This window comes from Gymnoscopelus microlampas (genome assembly GCF_963454915.1).
Source record: "Gymnoscopelus microlampas genome assembly, chromosome: 16".
Taxonomy (NCBI): domain Eukaryota; kingdom Metazoa; phylum Chordata; class Actinopteri; order Myctophiformes; family Myctophidae; genus Gymnoscopelus; species Gymnoscopelus microlampas.
In genome coordinates, this window is record NC_139953.1 from 19940128 (window position 1) to 19966822 (window position 26695).

The window sequence follows — 26695 nt, forward strand, 5'->3', positions numbered from 1 at the left end:
GGTTAAAGGCACTAGAAAGACCATCCAGTTCAGTTCAATCAGCCCAATGGCGTACTCGTAATTTCCATAGTGTCAAGGAAAATAAGCAAACAACAACTGATGTCCTTGTGTGGGAGGAGGTGCAGAGTCATCATCAACAATGAATCTACGACACCTCAAACAGACCACCAATGAGACAGATGACATAAAATTATCTTATAACCCCCCCCCCCCTCTACACGCACGCACGCACGCACGCACGCACGCACGCACGCACGCACACACACACACACACACACACACACACACACACACACACACACACACACACACACACACACACACACACGCTGCACCTCAGTTTAAATGCTGTGGTAGTAAGCAACGTGCAACTTACTGTACAACCAACCACGGCAAAGTGGTTTGAACCGACCGGCGTTGCCATCCTTTAGAGTCTAAAATAAAGTACCATAATTAAAAAGCTACAGAGTGGCTTTAAAACGGAAAACAGGTGGAAATGTGTTCAGTTCAGTTCAGTTCAGTTCAGTTCAGTTCAGTTCAGTTCAGTTCAGTTCAGCTCAGTTCAGTTCAGTTCAGTTCAGTTCAGTTCAGTTGGTGTAAGGAGAAGACTAAAGAAAAAGCCACAGGGTTACCAAAATCAGTAAGGTTTATCCTGCAATCTGAATGTGAGATTATGAGATATAATTGTGTACAAAATTGACATTGCCTGAGGGTGGAAGCTAGAGCAAACCGTTCCAGCAAAAATGTGCTCAGCAAGTTTCATGGCAATCCACCCATTAGATTTTGAGATATCTTGTGTGCAAGTGCAGATTCTGGCCTAAGGGTGGCACTAGACGAAAGGCCATGGGGTCACCAAAAAGAGCAGCATAAACCTTTCAGAATGGAAAGGCACACAGCACATTACATGGCAATCCAACCAGTATTTCATTTAGATATTTAGCTTGAGACTGATGGATGAACCAACCGACGGACTGACTGACATCTAGAGTCCTGCTGCTTGCTGGGCTAAAAATACTAGCTGATCCTGATGAAGATCCTGACCGAAACGCTGATCTTTTGATAAACATAGGTGGAGTAGGCAAGTCTAACAGTGTGCAGACTATTATTCTTCACACAGATCTTCTGGTAGCGAGTGCATTTTCCGGCCGAACTGCCGGCGGAGAAGCGGCAGCTGCCTGCGGTGACTGCCGGCGGCGGAGCGGCAGGCTGCAGGCGGAGGAGTGGCAGCTGCCAGCGGCTGCCGGTGGTGGACCGGCAGTTGCCGGCGGTGGAGCAGCAGCGCGGAATCAGTAGGACTGTAGCCTACTAATCCTTCTAATAAAATAATTGGGAAGGTTAGGTTTAGGCATAGTTTTACTGAGGTTAGGGGTAGGGTTTAGGTTTAGGCATAGTTTTACTGATGTTAGGGTTAGGTTTAGGCATAGTTTTACTGATGTTAGGGTTAGGTTTAGGCATAGTTTTACTGAGGTTAGGGTTAGTTTTAGGCATAGTTTTACTGAGGTTAGGTTTAGTTTTAGGCATAGTTTTACTGAGGTTAGGGGTAGGGTTTAGGTTTAAATAGTTTTACTGATGTTAGGGTTAGGTTTAGGCATAGTTTTACTGAGGTTAGGGTTAGTTTTAGGTATAGTTTTACTGAGGTTAGGGTTTTACTGCCGCTCCGCCGATGCCGCCCCGCCCCGCCTCCCCGGCACCTTCCGCTCTGCCGGCGGCATCCCACCGCCCTCCCGCCGGCGCCGCCGCCGGCAGCTCCGCGGCAGCTTCCGCTGCCGGAAAATGCCCTCGCTGTCCCTCTTGTCCTATACCTGATTACCAGAGTGGATGTGCTACTTTGTGCTACTTTTCTAATCTAAAAATAATAGCACCTTGTCTAGTCGTACATATAATCACGCAAATTCAAACCCGGGTCTAGGAAAACCTACCCACCAACACAAACCAAAATAATCTACTGCTCTGCAAAATGGAAATCCCTCCATGTCAAGGGAGATAGGCTTCTGGGCTACAGGCTGGGCTACTCTGCTACATAGTGAGTGTTCCTTTTGATTCACTCAGACTCCCAGATGGGCGGGAGTGAAGGCGTCATACTTTATTCATTGGCAGCAACTGGCACTGTTTGCCAGAACAACTTGCATTGAATTAGCAGGTAGGAGGTCAGTTTCTTGCTCAAGGACTCACAACAAAGGACAGTGCCTGGTGGGAGAATGGAATGTGGAACATTTCAGACAGAGGGATGTTTTTTTTTTTTTTCCAACTGGTTAATTTCGTCATTCACATATTGTCAGATAAGTTGTCAGACATAGCGAGGATACCAGTTGGATTTCCCTGTTTTTACTTAAACCTTCTGGCACTGATGGTATGTGCCAGCCCCATCCATCTGGCACCAAAATACAGGCTAAAACAAACCATTAAGACTAAGAGCTCTTGACCCTGTTCCAAAATGAATAAGACCAATGCGAGGCTCTTAACCCCTTACCCACCCAGCTCAGAACGACAATGACACAGGAAATGATGTAACACGCTTAACGTCAGCGAAAAGGGTCCGTCCTCCACTTAAGTGGAGGTTTGGACAAAATCTGTAGGAGTTGTAGCAAAAAAAATGTGTTTTGCCCATTAAACACCCATTATATATTCAGCAACAGCATTTGGTAGAGTTATGCAGGAGTGGTTTTCTGTGCTGGGGACTGCTGAAATATGGTCAGTCAGTTCTGTGAATAACAATAAACATTGTTTCTCCAAGCCAGCAGCTTTCGCAAAGACATTATTTGCCCGTTCATATTTCTATCAGAAATATGGTGTTTCTGTAACGAAAATGTAGTAGTTGTGAAAGTAGTAGTATAAGTAGTTCTAGCAGCAGTGGTAACAGTAACAGTGGTAGTGGTAGCACGGCACTAGTAGTACTGTAGCAGTTGCAGCAGTATTATTATTAGCAGTGGTACCGTAGTACTATAATAGTAATAATGGTAGTGGTGATGCTACAGTAGTTGTCGTGGTAGTTGCAGCAGCAGTAGTAGTATTGATAGCAGTTCTAGTAGTAGCAGTCAGTTCTCTGAACAACAAAAAGAAAAAAACACATAGTATTATTAGTTGTAGTGTTTAGTGTACTGTAATCGTGGTAATGGTAATGCTAGCAGTAGCAGACAGACAGACAGACAGACAGACAGACAGACAGATTCACAGACAGACAACATGTTCCTGGATTCATAGGTAGATGTAATACAGACAGATGCTAGGTTTGGTGTCTACCTGCTATCCTAGTCCATTTGTAATAATACTTACTTGTGTACTTGGTACTCTATTTACTCAACAACTCCTCTCCTCTCCTCCAGGAGTGCTTCCAGTTCATCCTGCCTGCGTTGCCCCACGCCATTGACCTGCTGCGGGACGCCGTGGTCAAGGTCAAGGAGGCGGCGGATGAGCTGGAGGACCTGCCGTCGCCGCCACCCCCGCTGTCACCGCCGCCCGGAGGATCGCCACGGCGCCATATGGAGGACAAGGGCGTGCAATGTGAGGAGGAGGACGAGGAGAAGAAGGACAGCGGCGTGGCCTCCACCGAGGACTCCTCGTCCTCCCACATCACCGCCGCCTCCATCGCCGCCAAGGTAGAGTGGGCCGGGGTTGGAGGAGCAATGGGCTCTATGCACAGCAGCCATATTGGAAAGAAATTGGGCCCCTTCCTTACTTCCTTCACAGGTGTTACCAATTATACTAATTAAGGCTCTGTTCCATGCTGGTCAAACAGAGTCAGGGCGCTACTCTGCTTCACCAGTGGGTCTCAAAGTGGGGTCCAGGTACCCTCGTGGTTACCTTGAGAGGGTTCCAAATGGCACCTTACAGTTGTGTAATTCTGAGAGAGTACCATTTGTACACTCTCAGAGTTATGGGGGTCCTTGAAATGAAAAAAAGTTTGAGAACCACTGTGCTACACTAAATTGAACAGAGCCTTAATTAGTATCATTGGTAACACCTGTGAAGGAGGTAAGGAAGAGGCCCAATTTCCTTCCAATATCGCTGCTGTGCATAGAGCCTATTGGGGAAAGGGGAGAGTGGAACGGAGGGTACATAGAGGAGAAGAGATGGAAAAGAGGAGAGAGAAATACAGAATCAGTTTAGTTTCAAATCTTGCCTCCACTGCTGCAAGCTGTTTTGGTTTTGTTGTTCATTCTCACATTCATTCTTATAATTTTGTCTTTATTCGTGTAGGCATAATGTGACATTGTGTGTGTCACATGACATCCCATCCCAGCCTGTCTCCAGACGGCAACTCTGCTTTGTGTCTTGGTTGTTATAGCGTAATATCACATCTCATTGTCCAATAACACTGAGCGGTAAGACTGCACTCTCATTGTCTTATCTCACTTCTCATCTGTCTCCATCGGGTCTTCATTCATCTCACTGTCATTGGATTCACTTTCATCATTAAAAGGAGTAGTTCGCCCCAAAAAATACTTATTTTCTATCAATTACACACCTCATGAAGCATTGAATTCATGGAGATTTTTTTGTTGTTGCTACAGTATATCTAAGCCAATAATTTCATGACCTGGCGGAATCTCCAGTAGGAGACTCAATTGACCTGCATTTGAGTCTCCTACCGGAGGTTGGTCATCAAATGATTGAATAGGAAAATAAACTTGAACTTGAACCCTAGCATCCCTTTTCTGAGGAGAACTTTAGCCAAACCATAGCAGATCTACATTGTGAGCATGTAGATCTGCTATTTTTGGGCTAAGAGGTGTTTGGTGTAGAGGGAAAAAAGAGCAGACCAAGTAAACAAAACATTTTTAAATCTGAAACACAATTTTTATACAATATAGAGGGGGTCCCTGCTTCATCTCTCTCTCAGCTAGGGGGTCCTTGGCCTGAAAACGTTGAAGACCCCTGTACTAGGGTATTAATTTACAAAAAGTTAGAATATGGAGATAAGAGGTTTCTGCCCGACAGCAATGATATGAAGAATGTGTAATGGGGCAGCAGAGGACCCTTTAGGACAGTGGTTCTCAAAGTGGGGTCCAGGGACCCCCAGGCTTCCTTGAGGGGGTTCTAAATGGACCGTTACTAACTCCGAGAGCATACAAATGGAACCAAATGGACGGTTATGGGTCAGTTTATATTGTATGACATACTATTATTAATTAATTTTTAATAGTTGATATAGTTTCTTTGTTTTGTAATGCAACCTGGGGTACCTTGAAAAGCGCTATTATAAATGTCATGTATTTATTTTTATTATGTTTCTATATATTCAATATTTTCTATTGTTCTACATATTATGCTATCTATCTTCCCTCCTTTCGATCTGTGTGTGTGTGTGTGTGTGTGTGTGTGTGTGTGTGTGTGTGTGTGTGTGTGTGTGTGTGTGTGTGTGTGTGTGTGTGTGTGTGTGTGTGTGTGTGTGTGTGTGTGTGTGTGTGTGTGTGTGTGTGTGTGCACACATGGATGTGATACATGTATGTATTTATGTGTATGAATGCACGTGGGGGGGGGGCTGTGCTCCTGCATACGTGTGTGCATGTGGGCGGATGTGCGATTTTGTTTGTGTGTGCCCTTGCATACGTGTGTGCGCGCGCGCGTGTGTGTGTGTGTGTGTGTGTGTGTGTGTGTGTGTGAACTCTCAGATTCCAGACTCCATCATCTCGCGGGGTGTGCAGGTGCTGCCCAGGGACACAGCCTCCCTCAGTACCACTCCCTCAGAGTCACCTCGCGCCCAGGCCACCTCCCGCCTGTCCACAGCCTCCTGTCCCACCCCCAAAGTAAGCACACACACACACACACACACACACACACACACACACACACACACACACACACACACACACACACACACACACACACACACACACACACACACACACACACATACACACACACAGACACACACACACACACACACACACACACACACACACACACACACACACACACACACACACACACACACACACACACACACATACATACACACAGACACACACACACACACACACACACACACACACACACACACACACACACACACACACACACACACACACACACACAGAGTCAAGACTGCTGTCCCAACCATATCCCTGTCTGCTCTGCTGTACCCCCCCGCCGCAGCCCACTGCTTATGTCTCTCACAGCTCAGCCTTCGTCTTCATCATCATCGTCTACACGCCAGGGTTGTCACCATTTTGTGATTTATTTTCTATATTTGTGTGTACATTGTCGTGTACGCAACTGAACACACTGAAACTGGTCTTAAGGCAGAGTAGGTGTCAGCAAAACAAATATGCACGCATACACATGCACGCGCACACACACACACACACACACACACACACACACACACACACACACACACACACACACTTGATCGATAGTCTCCTCCAGGGCCTCTGTGTCGCTGCTATGCAAAGCAGTCTCTGGGTTGTAGTATTCGTATGCATGTGGTGTGTTGGCGTAGGTGTTGCAAAGCCACAAGGATTGTGTGTGTGTGTGTGTGTGCGTGTGTGTGTGTGTGTGTGTGTGTGTGTGTGTGTGTGTGTGTGTGTGTGTGTGTGTGTGTGTGTGTGTGTGGGATGGTCTGTAGCTCACACCCTCTCATTGTCTGAAAGACTGTCATTTTGAGTAGAACCAGACCGATATGTCGGCCATTATTTGACTGTTTTTTGACAACGTTGGCATCGACAATTATGCAGCCGATGTGTCCCGACTTTTTTGGGCATGTGATTATAGGCAAATATTTTCTTAAGTCTTCAGAAATGTTAAAATATTATCAATATCAATGCGTCACATTGTGAAACGCTTCGAGCTTGTAGATTGGCTATTGTTGGCTTTTTTTTATTGTTCAATTGTTATAGATTTTTCACATAGAATCAAGTATGCATTTCAAGCAGTACAAAATCAACGCCATTGAACTCAGTTTCCCCCACCCTTCTCCCTTTACCCACCCTTCATCCTCCCACCCCTTCCCAACCGTACCTCCTTCCACCATCTTATTAATTAAACAACACATCCACTGCATCACCGAGTCAGCAGGTCTTTCAGATCTGCTACAGTATCAGGTTTGTCCACAGCGAGATTGTGCCGCGTTGGGCATGGTTAATCCTTGCCGACGACAGTTCCAGCAATGTCTAAAAAGCTCCTTAGCCAGTGTGCTTTGGATATGTCATCGAATGTTACATTTGTTACATTGTTAATCGGTGGTCTAGGACTCTCCAAAATCGGGATTGGCATCGGAAAGAAAAAATCTGTCATCGGACAGGCTCTTATTGTGAGCACATAACATGTGTTCATATGATGTTTCCATTTCAATGTAAATCTCAAATCACACAAAGACCTTTATGTGGAAAGGTTTGGCTTGTGGCAACGGTCAAATGCTTGTTTCCCACAAAACTTGAGACAAATGGAGAGTATTGAATACCTAATATCTATATAGATTTGTCCTTCATAAAAGGCTTACTGATTGGTCAACTAGTCGCTGTAGATTATTGCATACTGGCAGGGTCTGTTTGGCACGTCGCCGGACACAATTGAACCATTTGTTACACTGTGAAATGCTTCTCATAGGCCCGGTGCCAGATGTATTTACTGTCTCTTTTATTTTACGTCATCTGCTCTTGCCGGTCTGTTTGGCGTGCCATAGATTCGTTGTCGACGACTCTGCGCCTCCCTCTCAAGGACATCATTTTTCTCTTGGGAGACGTTTGGTTTGGTAGTACTGTATATAGTGTGGTTGGAGAGGTAACTTTTACTCCATGCCACACAATTCAACCGGGCTGTGATAAATAGTTTGTTCACCTAGCGGCGAAAATACATAATAAAAAGAAAAGTTGATCTTACCTTGAAAACAGGACGCGTATTAAGTCATATTGACATCTGGCCGTGTTGTGTGTTTATTTGCCAGTGTAATGATTATTTATGTGCAGCTACACAGTGTGGCTGTAAAACGCAGCAAAGCCATTGCTGCGAGTTTGTGCAGTATTATCCACATATTGTAGTGTAAGCTATTTAAAAAAAAAACGTTTTTATGGTGATAGCTAAGCCTTCTTTTCCCCCATGTAGTGTAGCTATTCCAAATATTAAAATTGAAATGTTATCTATAGGAGACAATGCATTCCTATTATAATTAAATAAAAACATCGGGTGCTGGTTTTGTCCCTCTCATCAAGTCTTTGCTCAGACTTGATGAGAAATAACTCATACTTTGACATGGACCTGTTTAACCACCTGGACCCCAGCATGGGGGGAACATTAGCCAAAGAGTTAAACATAAAATAATACTTTGTAATTTGTACTTTTTAATATTTTTAAAAGCATGTACTTTTGAATGCTTTTGAATACCGAAGTATTTACTTTTGAATACTTTTAAAAGCAAGTACTCCAGTACTTTAACTCAAGTACAAATTTGACAGAGCAACTTTCACTTGTAGTGAAAGTGATCTATACTTTGACTCAAGTACTGGGGTTGAATACTCACGGAAGCCCTCCTCCTCTGTTAATGACCCAGCTTGAGTTGCAGCTCTGTTAGCCTGTCAGGAAGCCTTCCTCAATCACATTAGTCAGTGTGTGTGTGTGTGTGTGTGTGTGTGTGTGTGTGTGTGTGTGTGTGTGTGTGTGTGTGTGTGTGCGTGTGCGTGTGTGTGTGTGCGTGCGTGTGTGCATACTAGGCACAAGCCTGGGCGTGTGTGCATGCAACCACAGATAATGGCTGTGATAGCTTTAGATCCTGATACCATCTTTTTTGTTGTTGTCGTATATCTTGTAAATATCCTGGAGCCACATTCAGAGTGGATGCTGACGGTACACAGTGTCTTCCAGTGTCTTCCTATGTAAAACTCGAGTCTCTTCCAGACTTGCCAACGTAATTGAAATAGGAGTCGTATAGGACCCCGGCCAGACTGAGTTGGGAAGTGAGAAAAAGACGAACGTAGCGAATCTGTCGTGATGTGTGTGTTTGTGAGTTGAGCTTTGTGCACAGTGTAAGGTTTTCCTGTGAAGCAGAACATGTCTATGTGCCTCTATGTCAGAGAGAAGTGCCCGTAAGCACACACACACACACACACACACACACACACACACACACACACACACACACACACACACACACACACACACACACACACACACACACACACACACACACACACACACACACACACACACACACAGGCATGCATTCAAATTCTTGCAGACACGTCACCTCACATACACATATTCACACATGCATACACACAGACATTAAGGAAATCATTCTTTTTCCCTAAAAAATGCGTCTCTCCCTCTCCCCCTCTCTCCCATTTACGCATGCACGTACGCACGCACGTGTGTGTGTGTGTGTGTGTGTGTGTGTGTGTGTGTGTGTGTGTGTGTGTGTGTGTGTGTGTGTGTGTGTGTGTGTGTGTGTGTGTGTGTGTGTGTGTGTGTGTGTATGTGCGCGCACACACACACAAAACACACCACGTCAGATTGAGTGGTTTTTCTGTGCTCTTCCACTCCTATGAGCATTTAGTACAGTTATGTAATGGTGAGTTTGGACTAATGAAGCATATGTGAGATGGGGCTTTTGACTCATTGGAGTGTGTGTGTGTGTGTGTGTGTGTGTGTGTGTGTGTGTGTGTGTGTGTGTGTGTGCGTGTGCGTGTGCGTGTGTGTGTGTGTGTGTTTGTGTGCGTGTGTGTGTGTGTGTGTGCCTGCGTGTGCGTGCGTGTCCCAAGTCCCTCAGGTTGAGTGATATTCAAGCACACATGTTACACACACAACCACACAGTGGCAGTTTATTATTTTGATATTATACTTACAGTACCTTGGCAGAGTGTACCCTGCACTACTGGGCGGCAGTTGCTCAGGAGGTAGAGCGGCCGTCTGGGAGCTGGAATGTTCCCGGTTCCTTCTGGCTGAGTGTCAAAGTGTCCTTGAGCAAGACACTGCACCCCTAAATGCCCCCGATGAGCATGTTGGTGCCTTGCATGGTTTCCTCTGCCGTCGGTGTGTGAATGTGTAACCAGGGGTATCATTTGTGGTCCCACTCCCAGCGTTTGCATAAAATATAATTATTTATTACGCATGTTTTCTCCACGTTGTTGCTCATTAATCAGATTGTAGATCAGTGGCTGTTGATTAGGAGTGCACCTAAATCAATGCCTGATCATGTTTACATGTGACATGAAGCACATAGATTATATCATGTTCTGGTTAATACGATTTGGGAAATTCTGGCGGCAACTAGCAACTCCCAGCACAAGCTTTTTATGGAGGCTCAGTTTTGTGTGATGAATGTAGTCTAGTGTACTTCGTATGGGATGAGCTGATGATCTTTCTGTCTGTCTGTGTGTGTGTGTGTGTGTGTGTGTGTGTGTGTGTGTGTGTGTGTGTGTGTGTGTGTGTGTGTGTGTGTGTGTGTGTGTGTGTGTGTGTGTGTGTGTGTGTGTGTGTGTGTGCGTGCACGTGCGTGTGCGCGCACGTGTTTGATTTTGGACAAAATGTGTGTTTTGCTTCAAGGAATTATTTGCACATACAGTGTATATGCAAATATTTTGATTGTACAACCTATGGTTCAAGAGTTATAGGCCTAAATTGAAGCGGCCTGTTATAGCATCACCGTGAGGCCAATTTGATAAATTTGTGGTGGAGGTTCTTCCTTGGTCTGATGAGAACATGCATGCAAAGTTTCATGCTGTTCAGTCCAGCAGCGCTTGGGATTAAAATGAATGCTCACAGACACACGCACGCACGCACGCACGCACGCACGCACGCACGCACGCACGCACGCACACTCACTCACTCACTCACTCACTCACACACACACACACACACACACACACACACACACACACACACACACACACACACACACACTCACACTCACACTCACACTCACTCACTCACACAACGTTGACAGGTGTGAAAATATAATCTCCATCTCCTGCCCGTTCCAGCCTGGCAGAAATAAAAAGCCTCCGTTGGACAGGTGCTGTAAAGTGGTGTGTTCCTATAAACACTAGCATATGTTTTATGTGCATGTTACAATACTAATGCTATTGTGATGTCCATATCTAAATAAAATAAATAATAAACACCAAACATAAAATAATAAACATAAAAAGTAAATGGACCAGTACGTTTTGTTGTTGTTGTTGTGCATGTTTTTGCCGCTAAAAGTTTCCGCTAGCTGTGTACAGTCACTCACTCAGCGTGTATACATTTGACACCCATACTAAAACGACCCATCAATCTGATAAATGCCCTATTGACATCTATTTTTAATTAAAAGTATTTTGCCATAAAACCGCCTCTCCGCACACATCTCCTATGGCAGCTAGCTGCGAGCTAGAGGACGCCGGCTCGCTTAACAGTATTCCAATAGCTTTTTGATTAATGGCTTGACGTATGGCATTGAAGCCAAGGCCAAGGCTTATGGAAATGACTTCCTCCTCCACTCCCACCGTGGTCTCTGCCAGTGAGTCACAGAGTGTGGGAAGGGTTCCGTCTTTAACACGCCACAGCCTGCGTGACCTTCAGCCTGCTGGCCATGTTGACATTCTGAAGAAGGCGTTGAAAACCCCAAACGTAAACGTAAAAAAACAAGTCAATAACTTTGGGAGCTACTTTGCAGTATGCAGACTTTATTTCCTTTTCCAATTATATTTCTTTTTCCCTACACCCACCCTGCATTTATGGATGTGCGTGTTTTTTGTTTGCTGTTTGACAGTATGTATTGATTTTCTGGGCACAACCATGTTCATGCACAAGCAAGCGTGTCGAGGATCACTTAAATAGAAATAGACATGCTTTGTATAAATGTGCGCGCGTACCTACAGTACCAGTCATGGGTCAAATATGGAGTAATGCGTCAACAATACGTCATAGATGACAGGCAGGCCACATGAAGTCCGAGATCCACATGGAAGTTACACAGTTTATTTATGTATTTTTATTTATAAGGATATAATTTAAAAAATAATAATAATAATTTATAATGGAATGAAATGTATACATTCTCTGCATACAGCACATTCACTACCTGTGAACTTTAAGCCTGATTCATAATTAGTTAAGCGGTGGTGTCGCATATTAAAAATAGCAGATCTATATGCTCATAGCGTGTCATGCTGCAGTGCATGGTAAGCTTGTAGATCTTCTGTTTTCAGTGCGCAACACCCACACTTTTTCAGAGTGGTCGGACTGACCACGGCGATTGAGAAGCCAGGTTGTCCCAGGTGTCCCAATGGCGGAGGAGGTCATTGCAAAATGCAATGGTTGCAGTTTGTTTGGTAGAGACGGTATTCAACACATCTACAGTACGTGTAACAAAACAGGGTTATAATCAAGTGTGAGATCTACTGATTTAGAAGGCATTTGCAGAATCGGCCTCAGGTATTAATGGTTTATTCAGGGCACTCTATGACATGACAAAACCAGAGAGTTGTAAAATGGGAGCAGATTCTCAGCGTGTTTCTGGAAGCACCCTATACAGTAACTTAGGCTGCAGTATGAAGCACCCTACAGTAACTCAGGCTGCAGTATGAAGCACCCTATACAGTAACTCAGGCTGCAGTATGAAGCACCCTATACAGTAACTCAGGCTGCAGTATGAAGCACCCTATACAGTAACTCAGGCTGCAGTATGAAGCACCCTACAGTAACTCAGGCTGCAGTATGAAGCACCCTACAGTAACTCAGGCTGCAGTATGAAGCACCCTACAGTAACTCAGGCTGCAGTATGAAGCACCCTACAGTAACTCAGGCTGAAGTATGAAACGAGTGTGACAGAGTTTCATTGATATAGCAGAAGTGATCACACAGCAGGAACATGAATGATTTAGACTGTGGCTGTGCATGGTCGCACCGTTCCAATATCAAAGCGGCGAGCCGCGGAGGGCCCGATCAATAGTACTAGTGCTACTGCAGCCTGTTAGAGTAGATCTATGCGTCTCCTGTGGGGCATTATTAACAAATAGATAAGGGAATTGTTTGATCCATTATGAATAGTGCATATCTGTCTGGAAGTAGAAAAGGGTGAGTGAGTGAGTGAGTGAGTGAGTGAGTGAGTGAGTGAGTGAGTGAGTGTGTGTGTGTGTGTGTGTGCGCGCGTGCGCGTCGTTCACAGAGAGGAAGACGCACTTGTGGTAGGCAGTGGCGATGGCACTAAAGTCACTCTGCCAACAATCCTGTATTGAGGATTGATGTGCAAGTGTGTGTGTGTGTGTGTGTGTGTGTGTTTGTTTGTTTTTGGAAAGCACTCAGCATCACTCTGAGGATCTCAAATGACCCTCTGACTGACCCCTCGGACGCACAACGGAAATAGCTTTAACACGCGTGCATGTGTGTTTGCATGCGTGTGCCTGTGCAATTGCATTATGCTTACATGTGCATATTGGTATGCACGTATGTGCGTGCATACTATATTGATCTGAATATTGACCCGAACCCGGAATCTCCTGCATAGAAAACTAAATATTTCTCATCCACATGGGAATCCCCGCTGGCCAAGGGGGGATATCAGACTTCTGGGTTTAAGGCAGGGCTAATACTACTGTAACACCCATCTGTTGTTGTAGTTGTTGTTGTTGTTGTTGTTGTTCTTTTGTCCCTGTCACTGACAAGCCCTGCTGTTTGGTATTTGGGAGGGTGTAGAACAACCACTTCTCCTCCGATACACATGGAGGTGCCTGCCGCTTCTTTTCACCTGGCAGTGAGGAGTATCACCAGGTGGACATAACGTGTGTGGAGGAACATGTGGGTCTTTTTCCGAGTGTTGTGTTAACCACTTAAACTATAGCCAATATGGTTGACCGGAGTCCCTCAGGGCTCTATACTAGTGTATTTTCTGTTTTCTGTTATTGTGGGGAAAGCTTTCGCTGAAAATAGCCGATGGACATGCTCAAGCTTGTAGATCTGCTATTTTCTGCAAAAGCTTTCCCCACAATACGGATGCTGGGGTTTAAATGGTGTAAGTTAAGTTTGAGAGCGAAACCCAGTTTTTATTTTAGGTTTGCAGTTTTACATAATGTGACTTCAAGTCACATCATGTTTCACAGGTTCTGTAGTTGTTTCCATACGCCATAAGGCTCGGGTTCAAATAAGGCTCTCGGAACCTAATTTGGGCCCTGCTCAGGAGCAGTCCTAACTGAGTTCTAGGAACCAAGTTGTGAGCTTGTAGATCTGTTATAAGTTATGACAGGGGTAGTTGGGTTATAATGAAAATTCAAACACGGGGGGTTGGGGGGGGGGGGGCTGAGAAAGAAAAGACATCCTGCTAAAGGTTTGGGGTCTGTTTCTGCCTTTTTATTTTTGTACTTTGCGTTAACGTCTGTGGTGAGCCCGTGTGTGTGTGTGTGTGTGTGTGTGTGTGTGTGTGTGTGTGTGTGTGTGTGTGTGTGTGTGTGTGTGTGTGTGTGTGTGTGTGTGTGTGTGTGTGTGTGTGTGTGTGTGTGTGTGTGTGTGTGTGTGTGTGTGTGCAGTGTCTATGGCCTGTCAGGTGCAGACACGGAGGCCTGGCAGGGAGTGTGTAGAATAGATGCATTTCTGTTTTTACAGCATGTCGTCATTTCCGAAGGGTTTGTTCTCCTGTGGAAGAGATAGATTGTCCCTCGTGTGTGTCTGTGTGTCACTGATTAAGCCTGTGTGTGTGTGTGTGTGTGTGTGTGTGTGTGTGTGTGTGTGTGTGTGTGTGTGTGTGTGTGATAGGTCTCCTCCAATGCAGTAAGGCTCGTAAAAGTGACTCCTCCTCCTCCTCTGCCCACTGGAGGTGCTGAGGATTTATGAGAAGAGAGAGAGAGAGGAGCAGAGAGTGGGGGGAGAGAGAGAGAGAGAGAGAGAGAGAGGGGGGAGAGCTAATGAGTTAGAGAGCAGGAGGAAGAAGAGGAGGGTGAGAAAAAGTCTTGAGGTGAAAGAGGGAGTGATAAAAAGAAATAAAGGGGGCTAAGATGAATTTATAAAAATGGGAAATGACTTTTACGAGAGAGAGAGAGAGAGAGAGAGAGAGAGAGAGAGAGAGAGAGAGAGAGAGAGAGAGAGAAATTATTTTTTTTCTTCATAAACAAAATGAAAGAGTGCAAATATGATGTACACAGTGAAATATGGAGTGTTACTTAAACTCTGAAAAGAGTACAAATGTGACACTGCAGATTTCAGCCGGACTTCTGCTGCATACTCTCTCTCTCTCTCTCTCTCTCTCCCTCCCTCTCTCTCTCTCTCTCTCTCTCTCTCTCTCTCTCTCTCTCTCTCTCTCTCTCTCTCTCTCTCTCTCTCTCTCTCTCTCCATCTGTCCGTCTGTTCGTCCGTCTCTCTGCGTACACCTGTACGTCCTCTGGGCTTGGGGGGGTCCATTGAGAGCGCCCTCATGTATGTTTAGGTTCAGGCGGGGCTACATCATCTTAAATCAGCATCGGAGACAGAGGGACGGACAGAATGCCGGGGGATGGGGAAGGGGGCGAGCTAGAGAGAGAGAGAGAGAGAGATGGAGAGTGACATCAGGGACAAGAGAGGAGTTACATCCGCTCTCCATGTACAAACAGAAGCGCTGAGGCTCATGGGAGACACACACACACACACACACACACCCTTACTATACATGCACAGTCCTCTCTCAGTCATGCGTGTGTGATTTAGTGCAGAACGGCACCGTATGTGAAGCTATAGTCTCCCTTTCCTCTCTCTCTCTCATTTCCTCTCCTCAGAGCTCTCGCTCTGTCGAGCATCCTCACCTCTCTAGCCTTCCTTCCTCATTTCATTCTTCTCTTGCTTCGTCCACCCTCTCTCTCTCTCCCCTTGCTCTGTTGCTCTCTCTCTCTCTCTCTCTCACTCCTCCTCCTCACCCCTCAGACTGTGTGTGGTGTTAAGGGTGCTTGTGTCCTGTGCATGTGTTGTGTCTCTCATTCTGTTGCGACTCCAGGCAGAAGATGGTAAGTCCAATGTCTCTCCTTCTGCATATGAGTCTGTCTGCAAAGTAGCGATTGTAGAAGAGTGTGTGTGAGGCATGTTTCTACGCGTGTGTGTGTGCGTGCGCGCACGTGTGTGTGTGTGTATTAATGTGTTCTGTGTGTGTGAACGAGGTGTGCTTGTGAGCCTGTAAATGATGCCATGTAAATGATGTTGTTCTGTAGGAATGGCTGTGTGTGCATTGCAGGGAGTGTACGTTGTGTGTGTTGTGGGTGCGTGCCCAAGTACACGTGTTTGTGTGACTGTATGTGTGTGTGTGTGTGTGTGTGTGTGTGTGTGTGTGTGTGTGTGTGTGTGTGTGTGTGTGTGTGTGTGTGTGTGCGTGTGAATTTGCTTTTGAGTCGAGTGTGTGTGTATGCACGTGTGTGTGTCCCTTCAATTTGTATGCATAAAGGTGTTGTTTATACATGTATGTATTGAGCAAAGGTGCTGTTGTGCGTTTAACTCTGAGACTGTATGTACTGTAAATGTAACCAAATGGACCCGTACACTCACAGAGCTAAATGAACAGGATTTTTACTGTGCTTGAAGAGGGTGCACGGTCGGCCTCAAGGAGGCCGTGGTGGAGTCTGGGGGTGGCTGAGTAGGCGAGACGTTGACTAAAGCTCAAACCACTGCAGGATGGGTGCTGAGCCACAGAGATACAGGAGGTACAAGTGCTTCACATGTCTGATGTGGTGAAGCGTGCGTCGCTGCAGAGCTGACAAGGATGAACACGGTTACATAAAGACACACCGAGAGGAGGAGATGGGGGGGGGGGGGGGGGGGGGAATGTAGCAGCCTCACAGGGCTCCACATGTCAAAGCTAGTCAGTCAGTAAGTAAGCCTGTTAACCAGTCAGTCAGCCTGCCAGCCAGGCACTCCTTGCTGGTTAAGTGTGGGAAATGCAAGCCAGATAGGAGCTACTGCTGAACCTGCCTGCTAACACTTGCTATAATATTTTAAGAATGTAGCTCTTTACCTGATACTCTCTAGCTGATACTCTTCACAGTTCACCCAGAGTGAAGCATGGTATACCATAGTATACCATCATCGGTGCATGTCATTGTCTATTCACAGCTTTGGCCATAGCATTGTTGCACGCTTAATAAGCATGTTTGAATTTTGTTTAATTAATCAATTTTTTTCTCCCGGGACTGTTTTCAGCTAGACTTATTTTATATGATAGCGTAACTTTGTCACAAAATGTACAATTATGCAATTTTAATGTGTGGGATTCCCTACCTCAAGTAGGGATGGGAATCGAGAGCTGGAATTGTTAGCAAATTGGAATTGTTAACTTCGAGAATTGACATTGTATGCCTCTGCGCTTATCAATTCCTTTTATCATTCCCGGCATGTTTTTCTTACAGTTGCTCATTGCAAAACAATGATGTCATGTGTCTATTGTGCTGGAAAGGAAAAGATAAAGTATTGTAATGTATTTAAAAATACATAAAAGTATATATTAAATGTAAATATTAATAATTCTAATTTGAAACTGTTTCTGTTTCTATAGTTGAAAACCTGTACACTTTTACTACCCTGATAAATGATCAGGACTCAGTAAGGGAATCCATAAAGAATCTGACCGATAAGCAGAATCACTAATGGCATTGGTGTCAATAACATCTTATAAATTCCCATCCCTCTAAAGCAGGTTTCAAGTAACTGCAAGTCAATTTTCTTAACCTACTGAAGTTAATGGCTTCCTCGAAAATCGAATAAACTGCATTACGCTTTGGGAGATGGTAGGTAGGTAGGTCGGTAGGTAGGTACTTTATTCATCCCCAAGGGGAATTAAGGTGTTACAGCAACTCTCATATAGAGACATCAATAAAAGCACATTATAATAAATAAATAAAAAAACATCTAAAATAGGCATTTAAGCATAGTCAACCTACAATATAAAAAAAAAACGACGGACCAAACACTAAGAGTCCGATGGCTTGCATCCCACATCCCCCATCCTAATCAGCCCGATCAAGCCAACCAGATGAGGAATTATACAGTCCTTTTGCTGCAGGCAAAAAATATCTCCTATAGTGCTCCTTCTCGCAACTTGGGTGTAACAGCTAAAGGAGCTTTTCTGTCCTGCCACAGTGTCATGTAGGGGATGGGAGGGATTGTCCAAGATGGCCAAGAGTTTAGTCTTCATCCTGCTATTGGCCACCTCCTCCACAGTATCCAAGGTGGTACCGAGTACAGAACCAGCTTTCTTGATAAGCCTATTCAGCCTCCTGCTGTCGCCTTCCTTGATACTACCCCCCCAACCTACCACCGCATACAGCACTGCGCTGGTCACCACTGAGTGGTAGAACATGTTCAACAGAGTTCTACACACACCAAAGGAGCTGAGCCTCCTCAGGAAGTAAAGACGGTTCTGGCACTTCTTGTATAGGACCAAAGATTTTTAATAGCAAGATACGCAATCTCCGGTTTACTTCCCGTTTCTGCGTGAAGTAGGTGGACACCTTTTTAGGAGACAGGAAGCAAGTTGGAGTCCAATGGAAGAGTCAACGTGAACACAGCTTCTGAACCATTCCTTAGCTCCATGGATACTGAACTAAATATTGGACCCAATCATCACAAGCCACACAATATGTACAAGATTTTCATACTAAAATGGCTTTTTTTAGAGACACAAATTAGGAGAAAATCTACTTTGTTATCGACCTTTCTCTATCCCATCAACACACTCTCGCGAGATTTGGGAAGATATCTTAAGAGTCCATCTGCAGTTTTACGGACGAGACATAGAGGGCTCTGTCCCTTATTTTTTAACTCTATGCTCTGTCCCTATAAGATGTTCTAAAAACTGATTAACTGAGATTATATATGTGAATATAGTACGTGAAAATCATTATGGACATATTAAAAATTAAATAAAATGTGTGTTCCAATGCTCAATAATATAATGTTCCATTATTAACTGTCTTGGTTGATAGGGTATGATTTGGGAATCATAACATTTTGCTAAACATAACATTCATGCTAATTTTCTAAACATATGGTCTATAGTGGTAAAATATATACCTTATAAATAAGGGCCTTTTATTTATAAGGTATATATAATATTTTATATATATATATATATATATATATATATATATATATATATATATATATATATATATATATATATATATATATATATATTTATTGTATGTATAATTATAGTTATATATCTCTATTATATATGGTTAACATTGAGCAGAAACAGGAGCACATCTAGCATAAGACTGAATGTGTGTTTGTAGTGGGAATTTCATAGGTTTCTTAAAAGCATCTTTGCCAATAACAGTTTGCTTTCAAACATGTAAACATATGACGTTGTCAGCCAGGGAGAGGGGAGGGTGGTGGGGTGGTCGGGGGAGAAGACAACCATGCCTACTTAGGAGACCATTTGTAGGATTTGTGTACCACTTCGCCTCTAGTGGCTCCAATGGAGAATGCGTATCTTCGTATATTAACAATCTTTGATAGGACCTCTGTGTTCCCAGTCCAGTCCAGTTTATTGTTCAATTGCACGCCCAAATACTTGAAGCGCTGGACCACCTCCACATCCTTTCCCTCGATGGAAACGGGAGACGAGGGGGGAGCCCCCTTCTTCCTAAAATCCACCACCATCTCCTTCGTTTTGGCAATGTTGAGGAACGGGAGGAAGTAGCTGTAGCTGTATTGTTCCTGACATCTGAGGTGTAGAGGCTAAAAAGTCATCTGGTCATCAGTAATATCACTGGTTCATCAGTAATAACATGTATACTGTGACTCATAGTCAACAAGAAAGGGGCGCTCAGTGGAAGGCAAATCTCTGCCAGGAGGCAAAGGCCAATAATACTTAACACTGCCTGACGCAGTAACGTCAAACTGCACCTCTCTCTGTCCGGTGCACGTGCACCCACTTGCGCTGAGTATGTTGTCATGTTTAGTGTGTTGGTGTTAATCAGACATGGGTGTCATAGTTGCAGCAGTTTGTCATTGCTTTTGAAAAATATTTAGGACAAACGCAAGTACATACAAACACACACAGGGAGCAAAAACACTATGTCCGCCCTGCCCTCGGCCTGGCAGAGATGACAAACATGCCAGACTAGAGACCGTAGGTTGAATTTCCACTTTTAATATGAACCCTGTCATTCTGTAATGAAGAGTTCATGTAAAGATCTGCCATTGCACACATCTTCCTCACAACACAATGATACTGGTGACGTTCCCTTTTAATAGTAGTAAGAAGTATGACGGTCAAAGCTAGAGAGGTCAGACAATAGATAGAATTAATTCTGTCTAAAAAAGAAAGAAAAGCACAAAAGCACAAAGCGCGTCGCAAGAGATGAGTTCACACCAGGCACCACAGGAAAACAGTGGTTTGGCAGGTATTCTGTTTCTAGAGATGCTCATAGACACTAACACTATCTTGACTGGGGGAATTGATGCTGAGGCGGTGACACCGTCTTCTCCTTGTGCAGTCAATAGGAAAGATGACAGCTTTCAACAAATACCTAGGGAAAAGCAGTGTGGTCCTTGATGCAACTGTGGGGAAAGATTGAACCCAGCTAAATGCCAGGCCCAGAGTGTCATTTAACAGCATTGATCACCGTAGATCATTGGTTTGTCTATGAAGCATGGAGAATGGACCCGCACTGGCCATCTGGCTAAGTCACTAGCGATGCTGTTGCCATCTCTTCTTATGCCCATTGATGTTGCGATGTTAGCGATGCTTAGTATTTGAAGATGTCACCATCACTGCCTGTAGAAAGAGCAGTTATAAAGCTGCCATGGAAAATGGTTCTTGCCAGCTAAATGATGGGTGCAGAAATATTGCGCTGGCATGGAGATGTCACAGTGCCTTAGGCTCCCGTTGAGGATGCCAAACGTGATGTGATGGAAAGTGTATTGTTCTAGAGTGCCACACAACAGAAGAGAAGCCGTATCTTTGGCCAAAAGCGGGTCTTGCAGTCTCTGCTTAATGGATTCACATTCAGCACCCCACTTTGTTTGGCTCGTGGTCTCTATAGTGCATTTGGGTCAAATGCATTACGTGCGTGTGTGCGTGTGTGTGTGTGTGTGTGTGTGTGTGTGTGTGTGTGTGTGTGTGTGTGTGCGCGCGCACGCGTGCGTGTATGCGCGCGTCTATGCACGCCAGTTGTCGTGCATTATTTCTATTTCTTCTATTACTCATGCCCACTAACTCCAACAGGCTTTGCCTCAAGGCATTAAAGCTGCAATCTGGACCTTTTTATGAATAAACATTACTTTGACCAAACTGTATGGCAGAGTATGTTATTACATAACTAGTACATCTGGTTGGAGGTGGTCTCCCTGCTCTTCTATTGATGCAATTTAGACCCTGTGGTCAGGAAGGACCACTACTGGTTGAAAGGTGGTATTATTGCCTCTTGCCTGAAGCTCAAGTGCAAAAATACCTCCCTTGCCCAAGAGGGCGTTCCGTCTCAGCTCAGTAATGGAAATGTATTCTCCCGTGCGGCAGACCTGGGTTTGAATCCCGGGAAGCTTATAAATCTTACAGATTGCAGCTTTAAGCCAGGTGATGAGTAGAGTGCAAAATAGCATTGGCTGGAGAGAGAGAGACTTAGACAGAGCAAGAGGAAGCGAGATAGGCAGAGATGGAGACTGAGAGAATAAGAGACAGAGAGAGAGAGAGAGAGGGATTGAAAGCGAAGAGACAGAGACATTGGAGATGGAGAGATAGACTACAATAAACGAGAGAGAGATTGGAGTATGAGCCCGTATACAGTATGACCAGGGTTTCAACTGGTGGTCTTTTTGCTGATGAAACTGGTAGATTTGAGCTATAAACATTATTTTATACTTTGGCTATTCAAAAATAGCAGATATACAAGCTCACAGGGCGGCACCAAGTGCCACGCTACGAGCTTGTAGATCTGCTATTTTGGAAAATAAATAATAAAGACAGAGAGAGATTGGCGAATGAGCCTGTTTATGACCAGCGTTTCAACTGGTGTAACTGGCTTTTTGCTGCTGAAACTGGTGGGCGGCGCAACAAAGGCCGCGTCATATCAGCTCATTGTGTCACGTTAATTCTCGCTCTCCTCCGCACCAGCAAGCTCACTCAATACCTCATTAATCTTTAATGCAAGTGGACACGGCGATACCGAGACAGACGCTCAGGGAGGCGAGCCAACTGGGACGTGATGAATGGAAGGGATGGACAGCGTCGGAGGCCAGTGGGCTCTGTGTATCATGCGCTGCGCGTTGGCCCATTCCCCTCAGGGTGTCAGTTGGCTGGAGATGTCTGTCACGGGCCGTCTGCTGCCGCTGTTAGACTGGCCATGAAGCCTGGAGGCAGAGTCACTCATGCAGCACTTCCTGGTCAGGGAATTAAAGTCCACCCCTCCCTTCATTATGTAGCCAATTTAACCGCTTGAACTTAGCTTCAATACCAGGAGAGCATGTTTTAGTTGCTTCGGTTGAAAGAAGTGTTGTAGCAACAATTCAAGATTTTGGACATTGACTGATTTTGCAGATATGAAATTAGCTTTTGGCTAAATCCAGCATATTTACATGAAATCATGCATATTGATTGAAATGTTCATTAATATGCACTGTCCTGGAAATAGATAAAGTAAAGTAAAGACTCGTTATAACTTATTGCAAATTATAGCTGTCCCACGTTTATGTCCCATATAAACCTGAAATCGGCCTAGTCTACTGGCGTAAAAGGCGATAGTCCTTGTTGTTTGTGTCCATTCTCCATGTGAATATTGTACAGTACACATTAAGCAGCTGTGTGTGTGTGTGTGTGTGTGTGTGTGTGTGTGTGTGTGTGTGTGTGTGTGTGTGTGCGTGTGCGTGTGTGTGTGTGTGTGAGGGTATACATTGTAATATTGACTAATTGATTGATGATCGCATTGATTGTAATGTTATTGTGTGGTAATGGTATCCTAGATCGTTGTCATTAATCCCAGGTTGGCTTCATGATGGCTTCAAGTGCTTTGGCAACAATCTGTAACAATGTAGAAAAGCAAGTCTGGTCTCTATGTGAGCAGATGCACTTACTGTTTCATTATATACTGTTATGTATCTTCTAAAAATGTACCAAATGGATTGGATTTTCTTTCACCTAACTTAAGAAAAGCACACACACACACACACACACACACACACACACACACACACACACACACACACACACACACACACACACACACACAATGCTTCGTTCTTTTACACCCTAACAAACAGGCACACCTTAACTTTAAGTAGATTTGACGCACAGGACAGATTGACGCATCAACAATTTTCCAATGAAGCCTGTTCTTATGTTGTGCTGGTCAGACTGGGAATTCCCTGCTGGCTCCTCCCTCCCTCCTGTCCTGTCCTGTCCTGTCCTGTCCTGTCCTGTCCTGTCCTGTCCTGTCCTGTCTAGAGCCAGACCGATATATTGCCGATATATCAGCCATTATTTTATTTTTTTGACGACATCGGTATCGGCAGTTATAAAGCTTATGTGTCCCACGTTTTTGACCACTTTCAACCTTATGTCCCTATTTTGGAAATAAATCGGGCATCGGTCGGGCTCTAGTCCTGTCCTGTCCTGTGCTGGTACCAACGCTACTCACTCCATAAAGGCATATTTTAACTTTTTAGGACGATTTTGACCAAACGTCAACATGTGCCTTGAAAGGGGGCAAAAAAGTCAGAATATAACTTTCGGGGAATATATGATTTACGATTCTGTGCCTATCGTGACATAACATGCTGAGTCGGCTCAAAGCGGACTTTGCAACGCTTGGCACGGCAACTCGCTCGCTTTAGCTCGCTCGGCGGTGCTTCCAGAGGCTCAAGTCCTCTTGAGACGGCTCGCCTCTGACGTTTTCGGATCGTCAAGAACGCAGAGAACTGCACTTCCACGTTGCTGTCATGCGGAAGTCCCGAAAATTCAACATGTGCCTTATTTGCCCTGCCATCACATGACGTTTGGTCACTTAAGTCACAATATGCCTATAGGGAAGTGTTGGTCGCACCCATGGCTGTCTTGGCACCACATGTGAGACAGTCGCACATGGTGCTTCCATCTCCCGAAAGACGTTTATTTGTGTGTGTGGAGGGGGGGGGGGGGATTTGTCTGCTCTGTCTGTCCTGTCCAATCTGTCTCTGTGTCTGTCTGTCTGTCTGTCTGTCTCTCTGTCTGTCTACCTCCTGCTCAGCCCGGCTTCTGGCTTCCGTTAACCCTGTTCTCTTCTCCCCCCTTCCCCTCCCTCCCGGCACCAGGCGAGGCTTCCCTCCTGTTCATCCACCCTAAGCATTGCTGAGGTACTCCTGCATGCATTCTAAGAGCGCCGACATTGTATCATGGCATCGGTTTCCCATTTCAAGACACCCCCCCCCCCCTCCCCTTACTTCCTGTGCGGCATGCTTGCTTGCTTCCCCTCCCTCTCCTCACCCTTTTGTTTGTGTGTTGTTCTGCCTGCTGTCTGTTACATTACACGTGTGTCTTTACACCTCCTCTGTTAGCGTGTGAATGTGGTCTTCAGTTTTGTCTTTTTTTTGCCGAATGTCCGTTGACCCTTTCTTGTAGACCAGTGGTTCTCAAACGTTTTGATTTCAAGGACCACCATAACGTGTACAAATGGAACCGAAATGGTCCATTCGGTTGCAGTTGTAAACACTCTCAGAGTTACAGACCTATAAGGGTCCATTTGGAACCCTCTTAGTCTTAAGTAACCCTGAAGGGTCCCTGGACCCCACTTTGAGGACCACTGTCGTAGACTAATACCAATTCCAACCCTTTCACGCTCACTTGCATCCATCTTCACGAAATACACATTACACTCACAAACAAACCGCCATCACCTGGCGTTCTCTTTTCTTGGAAAGAGCCTGGATCGATCCTTGTCTTTGGGTGCATTAAAGTTGGCACACAGCATCTCGACCAGTGATAATAGGCATGGCTGTAAAGTATTCCCAGATCAGCGCTCCTGTGCTTGTTACTCCGGTCATAGCCCGGCGATTCTGACCTATAAGTGATGAAGACACGGCCTCAGCGCAGTGGCTCACAATAGTGTTGACACTTGTCCAATGCCATCTCGGGATCCATTGATTACCCGTAATTGCACAGTAATGAAATCTGGAGAAGAGTGTGGGATAGACTCAAAGATAATGTGCGCCTTAAAGGCAACGCTGGTATTCTTCATCTCACTGTTGTGAGATACTCTAAGTTCCACCTAACAGCTACCTTAGATTAAAAACATGTCATGATCACTGATGTGTGGTGAGTGTTTTGGCACAAAATGGCTACCGTGCATTACCCAGGTAACCTAGCGGGTGCTACACACTGGTGGTGGTTGAGAGTTTCCTCCTTCACTGTGGAGCACTATGGGTATAAAGGTAAAGCACTATATAAATATAATCCATGATTATTATTATTTATGCTTAAAAATAGAACTTGATTCAAAGCACAAATCAACATGTAATGGGATTAAGTGCTTTCATGGCTAAACATGAAGAGCCTACTGTATGCCCTCGTGTAGCTAATACAGTACACGTGCAAGACCGTATACTATACACCATCATATCACCAGGACCGGGAATGTTACTATGAAAATGTGATTTGTTTCAGATTATATTTTACCTGCTCCAACTCAGTACCATGATCTACTGAAAATTACTCAAACTCAAATATCTGATTATTTTCAGTTACCTTTGGATTACAGTGTCAGTGTCAAATTGAAAGAGGGTGGAATTACTTATTCCAATTTACAGACTGAAATCCTCACGTCTAAGACATTATTAGATGTGTATTAGATGTGGAAATATTAAATTACTTTTTATAATCTCCCTATCCTCTTCCAGCATACTTCTGGGTAATCCAACAAGGCATTTTGCTTTTAACAGTAACCGTAAAAGGTCACTGTTTTCCTAATCAGATTATTTAAATCCCATGACAAATTGTGATTCCTCCATCAACCTTACTTGTGACACATGGCAAAGAATCCAACAAAACAAGTGTTTGGTGTGGATCATGGCTCAAACACAGGTTATGCCTGATTTATACAGTACTTCCGCATCGTCCAGCAGCGCATAAAAAATAGCAGATCTACTACTGTAGCTCACAACGTGTCACAGCGTGTCGTTGTGCACTTGCAGATCTGCAGTTTTGATGGACGACACCGGCACGCAACGCAAACCAAGTATAAATCAGGCATCTCCCTAACCATCACTCCACACTCCTCCAGTCACATGCAAACCAACGTCTCAAACATAACCACGCATACAGCAGGCCGGTGACATCAACCTAACCACTTAAACCCTTTATTCTTAGTAAAATGGACCGAGTTGCAACTCTACTTGGTACACAACTCTACACCAAATCTGATCTACAAGCTCATAGCGCGTTGCAACCGTGTTGTGAGCTTGTAAATCTTCTATTTTTGGCGAACGTTCCCTGCAGAATAGGGATGCTGGGGTTCAAGTGGTTAAATGATTCTTTGCATTATCCATACTGGTTCTGTTTTCCAGTGACCTCTTTTTTTTTTGTGCCATATTTATTTCAAATTTCTTTTGATCTGATTGCGGAATGTGTGTCAGGCCAGTAGTGCTGGGTTAGAGCTGTGATGTGTGTATGTGTTGTCTCAAGGGGTTTTGTGTGTGTGTGTGTGTGTGTGTGTGTGTGTGTGTGTGTGTGTGTGTGTGTGTGTGTGTGTGTGTGTGTGTGTGTGTGTGTGTGTGTGTGTGTGTGTGTGCGTGCGTGCGTGCGTGCGTGCGTGCGTGCGTGCGTGCGTGCGTGCGTGCGTGCGTGCGTGCGTGATCG

The 26695-nt window shown here is 44.7% G+C and overlaps 1 protein-coding gene across 5 annotated transcripts in view; it reads left to right on the forward strand.

The window, feature by feature from the left end:
- Positions 1 to 26695, forward strand: part of gphnb (gephyrin b) — a gene marked incomplete at both ends in the record, with an annotated part of 128445 nt that overhangs the window by 70457 nt on the left and 31293 nt on the right. For 3 of the 5 annotated variants that reach the window (XM_084082526.1, XM_084082528.1, XM_084082529.1), the window contains 2 exons: positions 3324 to 3596; positions 5613 to 5747. In XM_084082526.1, the coding sequence (XP_083938652.1) occupies positions 3324 to 3596; positions 5613 to 5747 (408 nt within the window). Of the gene's footprint in view, positions 1 to 3323; positions 3690 to 5612; positions 5748 to 24156; positions 24199 to 26695 lie in introns of all 5 variants that reach the window. The other 2 variants (XM_084082525.1, XM_084082527.1) reach the window with 2 other exon arrangements.